Below are 20,373 nucleotides of genomic sequence, written 5' to 3'. Positions count from 1 at the left end.
GTATTTTATTCTAACAAATTTAATGTTGAAATACTCTTCTAAGTTTCAAAAGTAAAAGCATGTGTATCCCAATTATTAAACTTTTTAAAAGTATAACCTGCCCATGCACTTCTACAGATTTTGTGACGTATTAAAAAAACCCAAAATCTGTCCTTCACAAAAAAAAATCTAGTGGCTCTCCCTGCAAATATAACTGTGATTTTTATTATTGTTTAGAGAATTATAGTTGTATTATTTAAATAAGAAGTGTTTAATCCTGCTTTGTGGCCATCAGGCCAAGAATATAGTGGCTTTCTTCCTTTATCTTAGCTTTACTGGCTGACTTACTGAATAGGTTATGTAAAGAATAATGAACTTAATTTTTAATTAAAAAGCACTGATATCCTGTGGAATGAATTTTGTGCTATTGGGGAAAAGCATGCAATTTGTCTGTTTTCATTCTTTTAACAGGATTTTTTCTCTGATTGGGAAAAGATTAATTTTTTGGAAGTGCAAAAACCTCTGTTCAGTTGATGTCATGGCACAGGGCCACTCTTTTCAGGCTACAGGAGCAACCAAGTTGTATGTATATCATGTGCACCTTTTCAAGGAATTAAATGCTGGGGAAGGAGGTTCACTTCTATCAGTTATGAGTTCAAAGAGTAGATAAATGTTTGGAACAGCTAGGGGAGGTGCCAGCATGGCTCCCATTGAGTGTCCTCCAGTGCCACCCAGCATGTGTGCAAGGTAGCAGCTGACCATTGGCTGAAAATAACAACTGCACAAGGGCATTCCACCTCCTGTCTGCTGCCTGAAGCCCAAATACTCAGGGTATGCAAACCAAGGAATGGTGGCCAGCCATAGCTGTCTCTTTCAGAGCAGAATAAAGCTGTATATTAATATATTGCAGAGGCCACTATACAGAAAAAATGTAAATGAAGATTAGTTTAGCTTTTGTTGTCATTCAGCTAATTATGAATACATATATTAGCTGTAAAACAATCTGAAAATAAGGTGTGTTGCCAACTCAACATTTAAAATAATTACATGAAGAGGCAATGCAGTACCTCCAAGTACCCTTACATCACTGTAAGTCGCTTCAACATCAGTAGTTACATTGGCAGCATTTTTAGAAAAAGGGCATCAGAAAACCAGCATCACTGAAAATTAAGACACTGATTACAGACTCACATTATCCACAGAGTGCGGATCAAGGTTGATTCATAACAGACATTTTTTACTGAAAGAAAGGGGACAGCTCTGAACAGCTGATTTGATTTTAGGCTTATTTGTAGAATAAAAAATAAATTTGAACTTAGGAGCAACAGGTCCTGACCTAACGTCTACATTTTCTATTCTAGTTTAGAGCTGTTCAAAGTGGACAGAAAACCGGAAATCTGGGGCTGTGAAACATATGTGAATATACTGCAGCATCATGCTACAGGACATAGCAACTCATTTTGATGCCTGTTATTTCTACCAAAAGACAGGCCTCTACCCTGCGTTGTGCTCAGGGTCCCTCCGGAATCCAGACACTCATTCCAGCTGCTGCTGCAGAGTTAACGTCCCCCTTTCTGGGAGTCACTGGAACCAGTTTTTCCAGCTCAGGCAGATTTATTTGCTGTTCTAGTTTTTCCCTGGCTACAAATTTCTGGAGACATTGTGTTCATAGCTCGGTCCCTGGTTTACCAGCTGAGTGAAATGACTATGTGACCTAAAAACATTCATGTCTTTTAGCTGATCTTTAGATATGGCAAGTCTTTGACTTAGCATCATATGAGGGCAAAATCTAAAAAGGCCTCAATTTAGGATATTTTATGCCATGTTACATAAGAGAAATTTTAAACTTATCCTCATGTTTTGGGCACCTATATTTATTCTCCAGCTGCTGCTTAGGTCTCTTGGATGTGGAGAAGGAAGACTCGGATAAAATGTTATTTTAAGAATAGTGAGAGTTTCTGTGAGACATGACCAATAACAGGCATTGCTTTTTGAGGATAAATGTATTTTCAGAAACAGCATGTTCAATGCTAGTAGTACAATGAACTTCAAAGACCAGACTTGGATGATCATTCAGAAGTTTGTCCATTGCGCAGCTCACAACATAACAGTTGCTGACTGTTCTGCTATTAACTCTAAGAACTTTTGCCTGCCTGCTTTATTCCCAATGACCCAAAGAACATAACTTTTTTTTTTAATTAACAAAAAGAACTGTCTTGTCCTTTGCTTATATTTCCTCCTCCTCTATTTTCCTCCCTGTTGTGTCCCATTTCCTTATTGTCTGTTCTTCCTTTCTGTGTCATTTTCAGAGCTATTGGTAACCTTTAACTCCTGTGTTTTCCATTTCTGCTGCTAATACTCATCATTCCACAGATTCAATACTGTTTTAAGGGTAACCTTAAAATTTTACACAGACTAGGGAGGAGTGCTAGAAACTTGTGAATGCGGATTTACACTGAAGAGGTTTTTTGGCAAAAGCCAGTAAGTAAATACCTACTTTTAGCCATCACTTCTGATTAGAACATCGAAAAATACTTACTTTAACCAGTGTATCTCTGTCTGCATAACCCAGTGGCAACAGAACTCGTGTAGGAGTGGTGGGGTTTTTGTCAATATTGCCTTCATCTGTTAGCGAGGATGCTTTAGCTAGCTTGCTCAGCGGTGTTTTTCAGGCAGTATAAATTGCCTCCACGAGAGGGCTTGCGCAGGCTGTGCTCCAGCAAGCGTGTTCTCTCCAAGGCCAGGCTGCAGCTCTGTCTTTGCCACTGCTGACTGGCACTGTGGCCTGACAAGGAACGTGAACAATGAAACAGTGCCTCAAACCCCCTAATATCCAAATTAGTACACATGATAACTGAGGAGGCAGATAAGCAAAACAGATTTGTCATCTAAAATGTGAAGGCACGTGTAACAGTTTTCCATACAAAGAAGGATATGCTGATTCGCTTACTTGGTTCCCAGGAGTGCTTTGAATATCACACCACTTTTGAGATACAGCCCTGGCCTCCTGTATTTTTTGAACCTGAACTCTGTCCTCACCTGAATGAATGCAGGAGGCCTAAAATTTTATCTGGCTTTGCTCGTTTCAGCATTACATCTCCAGTAGGAAGCATGACCTCTTACGTATGAGAAGAGATCAGCAGCCATTTTGTATGCCTGGCACTGTTATTAGAGCAGATGGCATCTCTGGAGGTTTACAACCATATTGCTGTTAAGCTCATACCAGCTGATTCTTTAAATGATGGATGAGTCAGCCTTTCCTTTCCCCTCTCTTGTCTCCACTAGTCCCCTCTACTCTTGAACCCATGCAAAGTCACAGTGTCACTGGCCTTTCCTGTGCTGCTATGTGACATTCATATGCTTAGCTGCCTTGGCCTGAGGGCTACATGGATCTTTTCTTCCCAGCAGCCCACAGATTTTGCTTCTGTGGTTCTAGGTGTTCAGTGATTCTTCAAAAGGCTGCGGGAAATGTTAGCTAGTGGTGTTGGAAACTTGTGTGCTAAGAATATATGTCTCAGGAACATGGTTTAGGAGGCATTTGGCATACTTTTCCTGTATCCATCTTTGCCCCACAGTCTGCTGATACTAAGAATATCCTTTTTAGATCCTGTACATTTCAAATAGCAGTGGAGGCTTTGCTGTAGTTGTTTTAAATAGAAAGTAGATTTTTACCTTGAGCACCAGGTGAGAAAAGGCATAGGGTAAAGAAAGAATTATGTTTGTGGCCTCATGGAAAGGCTTAAGTCAACTACAGAGATACATTTTGGAATTATTCCTTAATATTCAGGTGAGCGTAATCTGTTCTTTGTCTAGAAGCAGAAATAAAGTCAACAGTCACATGGAGGCAGTGAACTTTTTATTGCACAATGAGGTTTACTGTCTTTAAACATAGTTGTTTTTAGTGGATTGAAAAGTAACACTTTGCATGTTTCTCTATATGATGCTATTTAAGCCTATCCTACCTCTAATGTTCTGTCTCTTTTATCTAGAAGGCTTTAGGAAGCTGTGAACTTCTTAAAAATCTTGTCTGCCAGTCCTACTCTAGTAGAACACAGTATGGAAAAGCGCTTAGAAAAGTTAGCAAATCTGTTCATTTAGTAGTGGACCAAAAGGTCCACAAAAATTAAGACTACCCTGTCACCAGCTTTTAGAGATAAAGCTAGAACTGAGTTAACTTGTAGTGTTTTCCAAGGCTTCTAAGAACTGTGCTCTGCTGTTCTCACAGTTTCAAGACTAGAAGTACTCTCAGCTCTCCAGTGAAATGTCCCTGAGAATTTGAGATATGTCTGACTGACTTTGTTTGAGATAACTTTATATATCTATATATTAATCCTTCTTTTCTAGCATCAGAAAGCATCCTGGGGACTTCAAAATCGGAAAAGTCATGAGCCAGTGTCCATCCTGTGCTACCACTTTCTATTCTGTAACCATATAAATCATGACCAACTATATAGATGTCCATTAGGGAAAATATATTCAGAAGTCATTTCTAATTGTGTGTGCGGTAGGTATTTGGGTACAAAGCCTAGAGGGGCACTCATGAAGGATTTGTTTAATTTAGCAGTCTTAAAAATGCTTAACTAAACATGATATAGCAGAAGATGAAGATGTGGCTTTACATGTATGTCCACTAAGAAAAGTCTTTAATTATCTTTTTCCTATTTGGAGGGAACATAGAAGTTGCCAATTTTCATACGTTGGGGTTATTGAGTATATGTGGTACTTATTTAGCAGAAAGCTGCTAAGTTATATTTCTGAAGTGTTTTGTAAATTAACGTATCCTGAACTGCATATTAAGTATTGCCATCCTGCTGGTGTGTTTGGTCAGTTGCATGTTTCTGTGAGGTCACTGTCTGCCACAGAATCTTGGCAATATCACATAAAGAATATTTTTTATTGTGGCATCTTGGTTCCTAGGGGATCCCCAACATCTGTACTGCTAATGGTTTTATTGTTGCCTCTGGGTCTAACTCCAATTAAATTGACCATGGCAGTTTCTTGCAGCCTCATCCTCTTGAGTTACCTGTATTCTTTGACTTACCTTTGCCTGTGAAGAAAGCACACTTTTATCCTTTTGAAAATAAAGTCCATGGGCAGGAATGTGTTCCTCCTGAGACTAATATGCAAGTCCTTTTGTGGTTAGACAAAGAGTTTTCTTAATGCATTCTGTGATAGAAGTGCCCTTAGAGCCAGCCCATCCTTGTACACAGACTCCTCTGTGAACTCAGTCTTTTTGTAAATTGGGAACAAACTTTACAATACTGTCTGCTTGCAACAAAATTGGACATTCATTTTTAAGCACACAGGCTCATAACCAATTCTTTTAATAAGAGAACTCCCTTTGTGTAATAAAGGGGAAGGTGGAGAGAAAAAAGGTCAGGGGTAGTGATTTAACAAGCACTGTTGTGTTGTGTTTCCACACCAAGGTTTGTGGAATACAGTAGACTTTCCACTGTCACTCTTAGCTACCGTGGCAGATGATATTTAATATATTTGAATGTAACAGTTTGGTGTGTGTCTTTTATTCCAATTTTAATCTTAGTCCATGTCATCAGAAGGGCTTTGTACTTTTACAAATGCAGCAACCAGAAGTGCCTTTAAGTATAAGCCAGCATACATGTTAAATTGACATGTTAGACTAATAACTGAGTGGTGCTAACACTGCACAGTTTAAAATTACAAGCCAGAAAGGTATTAAAACAATTTTGCTACCTGTGTGATGTAGGCACAGTAAATCTGCGATTTTTTTCAGAAAAAGTAAACCCAAAATTTGGTCTAGGGCAAGTGCCATAAAACTGTCCATGATGGTGTTAATTGGGTTCAGTAGCATCCTCTGCGTTTTATGGTATAATTTTGGCAATGTTAATGCAAGTTTCAGTGCAAATATCTAAATTCCACATCTAAAGGAATCTCACATCAAAAATATACTAAAACAGTCTAAGATACTGCTTATTTTATTGTACCAAAAAATAGTTGTGTCTGTTAATATAGTAAAAATTCCAAGGATTTTTTTGGTGGTTTGGTTGTTTTTCTTTTTGTTTGCTTCATTTTTTTTTTTTTTTTTTTTAATTTGGTAACCAAAAATGTGTTATCTCTTAGGCTAAAACTTAAATTACATAACTGGGCTTTAGTCTGTTACTATTCTAACTGTGGTCTAATAAAAACTGGATTTGCAAAGTGATAGCTGCAGCTGAGATGGAAGCTTCCTCCTTTCCTGTTCCATTCAATTAATGAAAGCTGAACTTCAAAGTTTAAATGAGATCATTTGAAGTGCTAAAATTATTGACCACCAGAACTGTTTACTTTCTTGTGTGACCAAAAAAAAAAGAGAGCTTGTAATGTAAAATTAAACCTTAACCAGTGAAATGAAGTTAGGAAACTTTAAAAGTTCCACTGCAAGAAGTGGTGTTAGATTAGTTGAGAGTTATTTATGCATATTTTAAGTGACTCACTTGATAGTCAGACATGTTTTTCATGTCTGTGACAGTAAAAGCTTTTCTGGGTGGTCCTAATCATGTGCTGCTCAGAAAATTGCAATCCAATGAGATTATGTCTGAGCAACACCCCTGACAATCAAAGAGCATAATGCACAGATATCAGGGACTGGAGCCTTTCTACAGTATCACAAGCACTTATGTTGTTTTTGTGAGTTTTGTAGCTATTATCAGAAGTTTTTAAGTTGGTCACCTGCTTGCTATTTTGCTGACAGCCTATGTGTTTCCTGGGCTCTACTTTATCCTTTATTGACTATGAGCATTGGCTGTGCCACCAACCCTAGGGGACCATGTAGCTAGAGTCAGGGGGTTCTAAAATTTCTTTGGTTGACTCATTTGGTGGCAGTTAGCATCAGCCTCAGGTCTGCTGCTCCAAACTAGGAAGTGAAAAGTGAATTGATGTCTATTTCTAAAGGAGGTTGGCCTTTGGCCAGAGATGGGGTGAGCTTCTGAAGTTCAAAGGGAAAGTGTGGGAGGAGATTGTGGAAGCTGGAAACACACAGGAAGTTATGGGTGACACAGGCTCGTCTTGGGCTGTGCCAAAGAGCAGTAGTGGGGTGCAGGTAGTGAGCAGTGAGGTGTGCTGAATACATGTCATTACTAGGGAGGAATATACAAATAGAATCCAGCAAAACAGAAAAATTAATGGACTTGGGCACAAAATGCTTGGGATGCCAAAGACTGCCTATTTCTGTGTTCATTTTAAGTATTTAATTTTTCTGACACACACTTGGGACAGGCAGAACACACACAGTCCTGTTAAATGTAATGAATTGCATGTGAGACTTGTTCATCTGAGCACCTCTGCAGGCCTTGCTGCCATGTTCCAGGGTTTCTTGTACTGGCAGCATACCACCACAGCTGTTCTGCTCTGTTATCCCACATGCCAAAAGACAACCAGGCTGCCTAACCCAAGAGGCTTTCATCAGATGTACTGGGTGTAGGGAGCCCTGCAGCCCTGTGCAGCAGCTGGGGATCTGTATCTTTTGTATGTCCTTGTATTGAACAGAACAAAGGTGGGAGGCACACTTCCAGGTACATCCTTCCGCAGCCTGATACCCATTCATGCCTTTGGCCTCTGAGCTGATTCATCCCTGCCCTTTTTAGATGGCCATAAAAGAATTCTCATGTTTTATGACTCTAAAAATTTTTGTGTTCTGGTCTTTAATGAAGAAGTCTCAGGTTATGTAGTTAAATACCATCAAATTTACTTCTAATTCTTCAGTTAATTAATACATTCGTTAGTTCTCTAGAACAATTGAATGAAGTATATTTTCATTCTAGAAGACACCAAAGTAGACACATTGCTTTACAACTTTCCCCCCTCCCCATCACTTGTCTTTTTCATTCTTATCCATTCAGAGCAAATAGAATTAGGCTGCAAAAAATAACTTTGTACATGCCAAATTTCAAATGAAGCCATTTTTTTTCTCTAGCTTTGTTCAGGGGTATGTGATTAGAACTTCTTTCTTCCTCCAAGGAAAATCTGTAGAGTTGCCATGAAACAAAATGGAAAGCTGAAATTTTTAAAATGTAATCTTCAAAAATGTTCTGTGTGGGGTACGGGAATGGCTTTATCACTATTTACAAACTTTACCACAGAAGTTGCTACAAATCACCCAACAAAAATTCAGAAACATTTGTTTCTGTACTAAGCAGCATAGAATAAAAGTAGCTTTATGCTGTGTTATTTAGGGGCTTCAGTTTCCTAGTAACAGCTAGCTTGCTAGCACAGTACAATGCTACTGCATCTGTAAAACTGAACCCAGCTGGTAAAAAAACTGGGTTGTACTGGTGTTCCTTTTTTCTTCTGTTCTGTTCCCTTCTTTTCTCTTCGAGGAATTCTTGTACAGTAACTTTCAGCTTAAATGTGGCTGACTATGGGTTTTCAACTTCCAAGACGTTTTGATAAAAAATACAATAGTTTAATTACCCGTTACCAAAGTATGAGTTGGGTAGAATTTACAGTATTTTCATTATAAGTGCAGTACAGTCTAGAACAGACCCTTACCTAGTGTAAACCAGCATACTTCCACTGAAGTTTATACCTGTTGAAACTTTCCCGCTTTAGAATAATAGAATAGTTAGGGCTGGAAAGGACATTAAGATCATCTAGTTCCAACTCCCCTGCCATGGGCAGGGACACCTCACACTTTTAGAATAATAAAGAAAAATAATAATCTAGAGAATGAAAAATATAAGTTCAAACTAAAAAAGCAGAAAGGCAAGAAGTGTTTAGGAAGGGATGTAAAGTGGTTACATGGAGATTTTATAAAATTAAGAAAAAACATGGAAAATATAATTTATTGCTTAAAACTTGTCATCCTGTGAATTTATTTCTTTCACTAAGTTCTTGATTTGGATTTAGGATTGCATATTAAGCCTATTCCTTGGTATTGATATAATTTACGTTGTTATCTGATTTTGCAAAGCACAGTTTAATGCCCGGTCAGATTCTCACAATAGATTTCTGTAAGATTTTTTCCTTATTTTTTAGCACTTATTTTGTCTAAAGCTTTCATTTGGAATGTGTATTCTTGGAAATACGCTAGATGGTAAGAAAAGCAACTGTTGTAATGCTGTTTGTGTCTCTGAGTACATGAACATCATTAGTTGTGTTCTGTTCCAACTATGCCATCTTGATTACACAGAAATGGCTCAGTGTTGATCCATCTGCAGAAGGGCAGCAGCCCCTCTGTCAGAGATGGGTTATGTTTCAGGCTTGCCCTTTGTTATGAGATTTGAGGAGATTAAGGACCTGGATTTATATTTGTGATCGGGCTACATGGACCACGGATGTTGCAGATGCTCCTTCTGTAAGCACAACAGAACAGGTAGTCAGATCAGCAGAGCAGAACTGTTTGTACCCGGGTTTGGTTACCGCTGGTGGCGAGAGCTGGCCAGGATCTAAAAGCCTGTAGATAACTATTCCTGTATAAAAAGTCAAAGGCAAGTAGGGAAGAGTTCAGCATCATGAGCAAAAACTATTGTTTGTCTCTAACTCCCAAGCCACTATGGGGGGTTATGTTTGTACAGGTTTCAATTCCCAACCTGAAGCTGCCTCCAAGGCAGGGATGTGTCATGAAGGTCGTGGCTGGGCGATACAGGTGGCTCGTTCCGGCTAACTGGCATCAGGCCTGTAAGTCTATCCTAAACAAACAGGACAGGCTCATAGGTGCTGTTGAGACAGAACCGCACCAAGCACGGGGCATTGTTCTGATCACTAAGTGGTAAAGAATGAAGCAGGAACCGCATTGCTATAACGGAATGTTCCTCAGAACTGGAGGTTTTCCGTTGCACACGGTTCCGGACGCTGCGGAGCGTCCCACCGGCGGTTCCGCGGCGCCGGGCTCCGCTGCCCTTGTTCTCCCACCGACAGCCACCTGACCCGCCGGCGCGGCGCCGGCAGGTGGCGCTGTGGGCACAGGCACGGAGCTCGGGCGGGCGGGCGGCGCTCCCTCAGCCGGCGGCACTGTGCTGCCCCGTGTTCCCATCCCACCCCTTGCCTTCCTTTTCCCGTTGCTGTTTTCGGTTTCTACAGATTTACGCTTTTGAATGGTTTCAATAAAATTTTATTGCCGTCATATGAAAAATACGAGGGTTATTGAGATTTGTGCTGCCTAGCGGGAGGAAACCCTCCGGAGCTGGCTGTGACCAGTGCTCCCCCTCCACCATACGGCTCCCCTTTGCCACCGTGTCCCCAGACCCCAATCCTCAGGTGTTGTGGCACTAGTGCTGTAAGCATTACCTCTTTTTCTCAGATAGCTTGTCTCATCACCGTTCTGTAAGACGCTGTATCTATTTATCTTTTCACCAGGTCCCCAAACTAGCCCCCACGTGTTGCTTGTGCCCCGCTGGGACCACCTCATTGGTGAGGCTAGGTGTTAGTGCCAGGCTGCTGCGGCCTGCTGAGTTTCTAAGCACCAGTGTGAAATAAGACTTTAAAACAGACGTGTTATGTGAGAGGTCAGATTAACTCACTTGCTAGTAGTTGCTTTTTATACTGGTGCAAGCCTTTTGAAGGCATACAGACAGCAAGTACTGCAGGCAGATGTTATACGTGTCTATCTCCGTAAAATACATGACGCATATACAAGAGAGAGGCTTTCTTCATTATTTTTTTTTTTGTGCTTACCGTATCACCTTGTCTCTCAAGGACAGCACCTTGCTAAAATGCAGGCAGAGATTTATTGGAGGGGCTAGAAGGACTTTACTCCTCCTGCCCCTCTCCCCCTCAGCTCATGTCTACCACTCCTCTGCCAGTCCGGAATCTTTTATGCTCCAGTGTGAGCTTGAAGAAAGTAAGCAACTGACCCAGGGGAACATCTTGCCCCTGCTCTGTTCCATGGCTTGATGTGGGAAACACAGCCCTTGTGGCACAGTCTGCTGGTGGAGACGGGGTGTAGCTACCTTCACTACTTGCCCAGGGTGGAGGCACATGTCTCAGTTACCATATCCCCTGGGTTGTTTTTCCTATCTTTCTTCCCTCTTTCTGGAATGTTCTGATAAACAGTCTACAACAAAACATGCAAATTAGTTTTCTTCCTTGTAATGCTTTGAGATATAGTGAATTCCATGAACAGAGATGGAAAATAGCCTTCTCATCCTGAGGACTCATGGGGACTGATGTAAAAAATAGTAAGAATAATTAAAACAAAGTCTTCAGAGTGCCTCAGTGAGGGCTGTCATGCCTGCAGTATGCATTGGAGTATCCTGCCAGAGGCTAGCTTTGTTTCGAAGGCACTGCCACTTCATCTGGAAGCCAGGAGTTGATTATTTGACCCTGCTTCATGGCACAGTGTTGGGCCATAATGATGACTCTGCTACCATGAATTTTGAAGGAAAGGTGGCTCTGTTTGGTCTGAATTATCACAATTGCACTTTGTGCAACACAGCCATACGATAACTGCTCTAAATCCTGTTTCTGTCTTGTTTAGAATTTCAGTTTCATGTGCCACTTTGACTCGGGAGCCTAAATCTCCTTCTCCATTTAGGAATCTTTAGAAGTTTTATGCTTAGCTTGCTTTTAGCTATCTGAATGGATTAATAATTAGCAGAAATCATTCCATAAATGTAGCAGTAGATACTGAGTGGGTATACCAAATTGTTGTCCAACTGGAAATTAAAATTCTTGCCATGCTGTGAAATTCATAGTTAATAACTAGTAATATAACAAGTATTAGACCTAACTTAATCTAGTCTTGTGATACTTGTAATAGATGGACATTCCTCTTAAGAGATAATTTTCAGGGTGCTTATAAACATCATGGTCAGTTTATTCCATTTACTCTTTTGCTTTGCATAAGTGCAGAAGACCTTGGTAAAATTATCTGTACTCAGTATGTATCTATAGTATCATTCAATCATGTAAATTCGGGGGCACTATTTTTAATCAGACAATATAATTGGTACTAATCTTGAAATAAATGGTGCTCCTGAGAAGCAGGAGCTCCTGTCTTCTCAGGAGCACCATCTGTGTGGCTCATGCAATCAGCAATATTTATATTAAATGCTATATATTCTGCCACACGTACTGTTTGATTTCTTCTCTCTGAGTCTCATCCTATGAACCAAAACAGGATTCACAAGACTCAAGTTCTAGCAAGTAGTTTCTTCCCTCAGTTTACCAACATATGCCTTGTTCATGCAGCATTATTCAGCACTTCTTCAACCAATGGTGCTTGTGCTATACGCACTCTGCCCGGTGCAAGGTCTTCAGCTCAACTTTTATTGTAGTCTATACAGAGCTTTTTACATATCTTCCTTATATCTTCTAAAACTTTATAGTTTTCTGCATTTCATAACTGTCAAATGGATGTCTCATTGTCCTGTCCCAAAATACCACCTTAAATTATCCCCAGAAATGCCATGCTGCCTAGAAAGCCACTTGCTGTTGTTTTGTTTTGCATGCTTGTAAAAGGCAAAATTTTACTGTACAGTACTCTCCTGGCCTAAAAAAAAAAAAAAAAGAAACAGATCTTCATTTTACTAACAAATATGTTCTTCTTGTTCTTTCTTTTTTCTTATCTGGTAAGGAGTTTGTAAGCAAGCTGGATGAATTCATTCACTGGTTAAATGAAGCCATGGAAACAACAGAGAACTGGACTCCTCCTAAAGCAGAGACAGACAGCCTTAAACTGTACCTGGAGACACACTTGGTAGGACGAGATTATTTGATGATTACTATAAGTAATTGAAGTATTCCGGTGTGCTTTTTATTTGATTATTATTTTTTAATTACTAGTGTGCATCTATATTTTAATGTAAGCTCTACAGCATTGCAGTTTATTTTAATGAAAATACCAATAAAATATTTTCTGTATTTGAATTATATACTGGTAGCTTTATAAAAACAATATTAAAAGCCAGAATTACATTGCAATTCAGAAATCATCTCCAAAACCGCAAGAAAATGACAATAGCAAAAAGAGAAAGGGTAACACTTAATGCTGATCATCCTGGGATTTTTACTACATTGTAACATTAACAAAACTCTTACTGGTAAGAAAACATAATCTCTCTCCCACAGGTTTAGCATAGTACAGAGTAATTTATAATATTTCAAATAAGTATTTCAATCATTTTACTTGATGTGCATTTCTGTTGTATCATTAGTACAGCTGTTACTAACCTTCTCTTTGTTCAAAAAGTGAAAACATTGGGTGGAAGCAGAAAAGTCCTGAATAATTTACAGGCTATTGAGATTGAGAAATGGTTGATAAACCTTATGAGACTTTCACTGAGTTCTTAAGAGAGCTGTTTCTGGTTATGAGGAAGTGAAAGAAAGACCTGAATTAAACCAGGCATTAACTTCTCAAAAGTGAAATTTTATGCTGTAGGTAGAAAATAGCAAGCAATGTAAACAGTTTGATGGGTGGGTATCTTCATCGGTGAACTATCTGGTAAAAAGGAAAAACAAGAATGGAAAATTGAGCTAGGAAATCCCCTCCATCTGCCAAAATCTTAGTTCTTGCCAGTATCAATTAGAAAGAAACTATTCTGAACTAATGGTCTGGACACTCCAGCTAGATAAGATAGTGCATTAGCTGAACCTACATAGAGCATCAACCCTCAAAGCTCAGTCTTATTTCCAAGTCTCTGATCTGATGGTGGGAAATCATTTGACAATCCCAGGAAGTCACATGATGCATTACAGGAAATAATGGCAACCCAATCCCTACCATAATACTGGAGTGACTGTTATTAAATTAATTAAGTATACATTAACAACATATACAATTAGAGCCAAACTGAAAACTGTCTTCAGAATTTCAGCTAAACAGAAAACTCTTCCATGTCTTTTGTTCTTAAATATTTCTGTTGTGGTAGTACCTGCAGAGAGCCACTAGATTAAGAGCCCATTGTGGCAGTCTATCAAAGATGAAGACTCTGCATTTTCATTTTATTTTGCATATTTTGGATGTTGTGACAGAGTTTGGATTTTTGCTTGTACTGCACACATTTGGTCCTGTGAATCCCATTATGTTTGCAGATGCTCTGAAGGCACAGAGCACATTGTAAGATCAGACCTCAGAAAAGGCACTGGTCATTTCAATTTGTTTTCCTCTTACTCTGCAACATGAAACTTTTGGAGAGATGAGTTTTTATGAGTAGGATTGCATTTTTCACTCTTGACTGGATGAAAAGAAATGTATTGCAGGAACAGGGTAATCACGAGGCTGAGTCTTTGTCACAGTTTCTTTTTTCCCTTCCTCTTTGGGAAGGAGCAGAAGAGCTGTTTTGCAGGCAACTGACTTTCAACTTTGCCTTGTGGTTCTGTGGGAGGTGAGGCCAAAAGCATCTGTCAGGCTGGAATGTGGAGTAGTAGCCCAGAGGCAACTGCTTCATTGCTAGAGGTAGTCAGAATAAATGAGTATGTAGGCACCTGTACAACTTCACTTTCTGTTGTAAGTACTTCGGCTCCCAGCTATACTATGTATATCTGCATATCTTTGGGGCAAGAAAATCTTAGCGTGTTTCAGGATGTCTGTGTTTTGAAACAAGGTGGGTTGTTTTTTTCTTTACTTTTGTAAAGACGTAAAATGTCTAAAGAACAGTTCATTTTCCATTTGATGATATTATAATCATTTTTATGGCATATATTGCCAGTGAAAAATTATTGCACAACCTGAAAAAAGTAACCATGACTTTTCTTTTTGGATTTCACAAAACATATGCTATCATATTCACGTCTATTCAGCAGAATTGAACTTAAAATACAAAGCATTTTTTATAGTGGGGAAGATAGTTATTTGTATTAATTAGATTGTCAGCTTTTCAGTGGCATTTGTCTGTCAGAAATCCTAATCTGTATTTAAACAGTAGTGTATGAACTTCAATTCACATTAAGCTCAATATTAAAATTTCTTTTGGTTGAGCATTGCAAGACAGTGGCAATCAAAGTCTTTGTGAAGGTACTTACAGTGCTCATTTTCTTCTTTTGCCAGTCAGGTTATATATGCTGTCAGGCTTAGCTATGACTTGTTGAAGTAAAAGAGTCTTAGTACTTTAGAAGTTTAGATTCCAGACTTATGTGTTCATAATAGAGATACTGGTAGCAAACTGACCTGTAAAACAATGAAAATGTGTTGGTTCTTTTTGATATTCTGCACCTGTGCTAGCAAACCTGATGACTATGATTCTTCACTGGTGCAGATTTTCTGGTCATAGAAGGAGTGAAAACTCAGTGTAGATTAGTATTTTTATTAGTAGAGACAAGACCTTAGCCCTTGGCACAAATTATCAATTTCACCACCTGTGATATTGTTTTCTTGGAGATATGTTTGTTGCACTAACAAAATTAGTGCCATAAAGAGAGAATATTTTGCATTCATGAATTAAATCTCTGCTGTCAAAATCTAAGAAAAGAAAATACGGGAGCTGGAAAACAGAAAAATGTATTTGTTCCCTTCATTATTGTCTGGGAAAAGTAATGCATAGGAGACAAGGACAAAGTTGTCAACATGCTCCAAATTTTTCAGTATGTAAAATTCTTGACTGTCAGTTTAGGGTCCCAATGTAAATTTTTGACAAAGGATTAAATTTTAAAGTCTTCTTATTCAGCCTAGCTTTTCTACATTTGTGACATCTTGAGAAATGGTGTCACACAGACACTGAAAAAGTTTATTACAAATAAGAAAAACCAAAATGCCACAAGAAACCTACCTTATGAATTTACTAGATTGTTTGCATAAGGTAATGCTTCCATGAGAATATCTTGGACAGAACAATAATACAAATTTTTATTACAAGCATCTTTGCATAACATCTTCAGCTTAAACTGGTAGAACTCCCCAAACTCTTGTTCTAGTTAATTCTGATACCTGATATGGCAATATTGTCCACTTAGGATATTAGTTAGCACTTTGAACTATACAGTAATGTCTGTCTGTTGCTCTTAGCTCAGCAACAGCTGCCTAACAGACATCTCTGTGACCATCTGAAGATCTCACAGCCTCTGGAACAAGTAGTGGAGCAATTTGTTGTGAACGTGGAAGGCAGCCTCTCCTCAAGTTGGTCTGTTGTTTCCAATTAGGCTATTTTCTCTTCCTTGCAGAGACTAGCTGGGGAGTTCCTGGGCCACCCAGTAATCTTGCAACTAAGTGCACTGTGTGTCACACAGTCACAGCCCTGATATGCAAATATACTTTATTTTACAATTATTAACTTTAGGCCAAATTGGAATTTCATTCTTAAATCACAGTTAAACTCCATTGATTTTGCCATGATAAGTAAACGTATGATTTGGTAAAGAGGATTATTTATTTTTTCTACAATTTGAAAGGTAGTCTTCATCTGGAATGTGCCAAACTAGACAGTCTTCAGCTTGGAGGAGAGTTTTCTTGCAAACTTTAAAACCCAGTTCCTTGATATTCTGCAGAACAGGAGTTGCTATATGCTTCATTTTGGATAACACCAAAGCACAATGTAAATGCTCTCAGAGACACCTGGAATAGTGACTGAAATTATTCTTTTTAATTTTATGGGTCTTCACAGCTAAGTAATATTGGTGAAACTGATTTGGGAGCTGTGTGCTTCCCATTCAGATGGGAGAGCTACTATCACTTGGACTTCTGGCACCCTGCAGACAGCCACCCAAGCCAGCAGATGTTGACAGCACTAAAATGTTTTCATGAAGTGGGTGTTTTTCAGAAGTTAGCCCTGCTAGAGAAAAAGGTGAGGTAGACTGTAAATTTTGTGAATGATTAGGCTCAAATCACTTCCTAATGAAAAGATAGCTTCACTGACCTTACCAAAAAGGAACTTCTGGAAATGGTTTCAAACTTCTGAAAATAGTTTCTGATTCGCTTTATCTTTTGTAGCTCTTCTTTCCTGTTATTCTCACTCTTGCCCATTGGCACCCTGATCAAAATCAGCTACTAGCAGACTCCAGGGATAGAGTTGGTGGTATGCAAATCAGTTCTCATCAAAAACAGTATCCTGAAGGCAGCTTGTGAGCTAAAAGCATCTGTCTAGATGGTACTGCTGTGCTTGTGAAACCAAACAGACTTTCTTAGCAGCTCCACAAATAAGAATTCACCATATTGCTCTTGACCATTTTTTTTTTTGCTAAAATAGACATTTTACTGCTTTTTAGCCCTTACCCAAAACCACATTATTTTGCAATGGACATGTGCAGTAAAGGAGCAAGCTAGCAAATTAGGAAATGTGAAAAACCACTGAAGAAAAAGTTTAGATGAAAGGCACTCTTATTTGCTGAGGCCTAGGACTTTCAAGTTTGTAGTTTTAACTTTTCCCTTTGTTAACACAGTACTCTGTTTTCTTGTTGCTGAACAGCTCCTAGTTGTGCACATTACTGTAGTGTGCTCTTAGGTCTTTTAGCCAAAGCCATTTGTGTCTAGTGTCATACTTAAAACTAGATAATACAAGACTTTTAAATGGAAACCTACACATGAAAAATACCTTATTTTAAACTTATTTGATGTAACTTTTGTAATCCTTCTTGCATTCATTAGTAGATGTTGGCAAATCATGTTTTTCAGTGGAGATTAAATTAAGAAAGATTCTTATTAGAAATTTAGAACTAGCAGTCAGGCATTTTTGTCCTAAACAGTCCAGATTTTCCATAAGATTAAAATTTTGAAATGTTGAGTACAGGGAATATTTGGGAGATAGAGAAAGAAATTATAGATTTTGCATTTTTCTTCAGAATGAGAAGGGTCCAGAGGTTCCAAGGATGATGCACTTTCTTCCAGTGTGGCAGTTGCCTTTTGCCATTTGGGTAACCTGCCTTACATGTAAGTTTGCAGTTTCCAGGAGAGCAAATTATAGAACCATAGAACTAGATAGGAAGGGACCTTTTAAAGGCCAAACCTCCTGCTGTGAACAGGGATATCTTCAATTAGATCAGGTTGCTCAGAGCCTTGTCTACCCTGACCTTGAATGTTTCCAGGGATGGGGCATCTACCACCTCTCTGGGCAATCTGTTCCACACCCTCATCCGAAAATATTTCTCCCTTATATCTAGTCTGAATTTGCCCTCTTTTAGTTTGAAACCATTACCCCTTGTCTTACTGCAGCAGGCCCTGCTAAAAGTCTGCGCCCATCTCCCTTATAAGTCCCCTTTAGGTATTGAAAGGCCACAACAGGGTCTCCCCAGAGTCTGCTCTTCTCCAGGCTGAACAATCCCAACTCAGCTTTTCCTCAGAGGTGCTCCATCCCTCTGGATCCTCTTCAACAGGTCCATGTCTTTCTTGTACAGAGGACTCCAGAGATGGACCTCCTCCAAGTGGGGTCTCACCAGAGCAGAAAAAAGATGGAGAATCAGCACCCTTGACCTCCTGTCTATGCTTCTTTTCATGCAGCCTGGGATGCAGTTGGCTTTCAGGGCTGCATGAGCACCTTGGTGGCTCATGCCCAGCTTTTTTCATTCACCAGTACCCCCAAGTCTTTCTCAGCAGGGCTGTTCTCAATGTTTCACTTTAGTCTTATTGCAACTGTGGATATAACATACCCTTAGAAAAGATTTCAGCTGCTGCTTTCCTGTTTCTCCAGATAGCACAAAGAGGAATTGTTTGTAATTTTTTGAAAGAATGGAGGAGGATGGCTTCCTTGAAAATAATTAATTGTTCACACCATGGTTATTTGTTTGGATTTTTTAGGCAAAAGTGTATGTTCTGTTTGGTTGAAAGTAGAATAGCAAAGATTGTTCTCTAGATAGCACAAGATGCTAGTCATTTCAGTACAAACTGTTGTTTGGATAAGCTAAATGATCATTTGCATGAACCAGAATTTCTTGGTTTTTCTTTACTAATAAATTTTGTGGTTCCTGTCTGTAATTTTTACCTCAATGTAGTCACAAGTATTGTGTCACATTTAAGTGCATTTTAGCCCAGAAGCATTCCATTATATTAACCTTCCCAGTCACCATATTTACTTTACATGCTGCAGCATTAAAAATATCATACAGCAAGTATCACTAGTATTTCAAAACAAATTATACAAGATAATTTATACTAGCATTTACTTCTCTTCTGTATAGAAAGTTTAGATGTCATCTCTTTTCCAAAATCAAATTTTTTCATAAGTTATGGGATTTTTGAGAGTTTCATTATCTAAAGAGAAATGAAATAAGAATTTTCTTTTGTCCAGTATAAATGTTTCTGGATACATCATGGCTCAGCACTTTCTTAGCTGCAAACAGCAAATGCTTTCATACAGAAAATAGATTATATTTTAACTTTCAAGAAATGGTGTTGGTGAAGTAATGATAGTTCTGTAATATCTCATGATAACTGATCGTCTGTTTGTAACAAGTCTGCTATGTCTGAAAAAAAATCATTCTTATCTCCCTGGAAAATCTAATTTTCTGAAAAATGTTATTTTAGACAAGTATTAAATATCTGTTCTTGTTGAAACTAAGGTTAAATATATGTGCCATGGGCTAATCTGCTGGCTGCATTTGTGGTAGTGGTGGTAAGAGTAATTTTATTAAAGGTATTAAAGCCTTTGAAATGTCCAGGTTCTGTATTGTGTATTTGTGATATGGGCATTTCCAATGTTCATGGCAGCCAGTTTTGATTTTTTCCTCAAAATACACAACTGTATCTGCAGTATGATGGTGCTAAAGAGTCTGAGCACGATAAGTGAACTAATTTCTTCCTCTAAGGACTCTGGTTTGAATCTGTTTAGCCTATGGTTAGTTTGAATTTCTGAATTTTATGCTGTTTCCTTGAAGGTATTTTGATTATGGGTTCCCTTAGGTATGTTCTTTATATAGGAAGCAGTCTCCAGAACATGCTAGTCAGACATATTGCCCCAACCCAGGTCCTACACCTGGGTTAGAGCAATCACAGGAACACCTACAGCTTGGGCAGAGAAGAGATTCAGAGCAGCTCTGTGGAGGACTTGGGGGTGTTGGTCAGTGAGAAAATGAACATGAACCAGTTTCAGTGTGCGCTTGCAGCCCAGAAAGTCAAACTTATCCTGGGCTGCATCAAAAGGAGCGTGACCAGCAGGACAAAGGAGGGGATCCTGCCCCTCTACTCTGCTTTCGTGAGACCTCACTTGGATTATTGTGTGCAGTTCTTGTGTCCTCAACATAAGAAGGACATGGAACTGTTGGAACAAGTCCAGAGGAGGGCCACGAGGGTGATCAGGGGGCTGGAGCACCTCCTGAATGAAGACAGGCTGAGAAAGTAGGGGCTGCTCAGCCTGGAGAAGAGAAGGCTGCGTGGAGACCTTATAGCAGCCTTCCAGTATCTGAAGGGGGCCTACAGGGATGCAGGGAGGGACTCTTCTTTAGGGACTGTAGTGACAGGACAAGGGGTAACGGGTTCAAACTTAAACAGGGGAGGTTTAGATTAAAGGAAGAAATTCTTTACTGTAAGGGTGGTGAGGCACTGGAATGGGTTGCCCAGGGAGGTGGTGAATGCTCCAT

The 20,373-nt window shown here is 39.2% G+C and overlaps 1 protein-coding gene across 1 annotated transcript in view; it reads left to right on the top strand.

Moving 5' to 3' along the window:
* The window catches only part of AKAP6 (A-kinase anchoring protein 6), a 227,488-nt gene that overhangs the window by 51,873 nt on the left and 155,242 nt on the right, over nt 1-20,373 (top strand). Inside the window, exon 4 of the mRNA XM_031049124.2 lies at nt 12,509-12,631. Within this exon, the coding sequence (XP_030904984.1) occupies nt 12,509-12,631 (123 nt within the window). The remainder of the gene's footprint in view (nt 1-12,508; nt 12,632-20,373) is intronic.

This window comes from Melopsittacus undulatus, chromosome 4, assembly GCF_012275295.1.
Source record: "Melopsittacus undulatus isolate bMelUnd1 chromosome 4, bMelUnd1.mat.Z, whole genome shotgun sequence".
NCBI classification, from domain to species: domain Eukaryota; kingdom Metazoa; phylum Chordata; class Aves; order Psittaciformes; family Psittaculidae; genus Melopsittacus; species Melopsittacus undulatus.
Note: the sequence above shows the minus strand (reverse complement) of the source record. Positions and strands in the feature narration are given on the sequence as shown.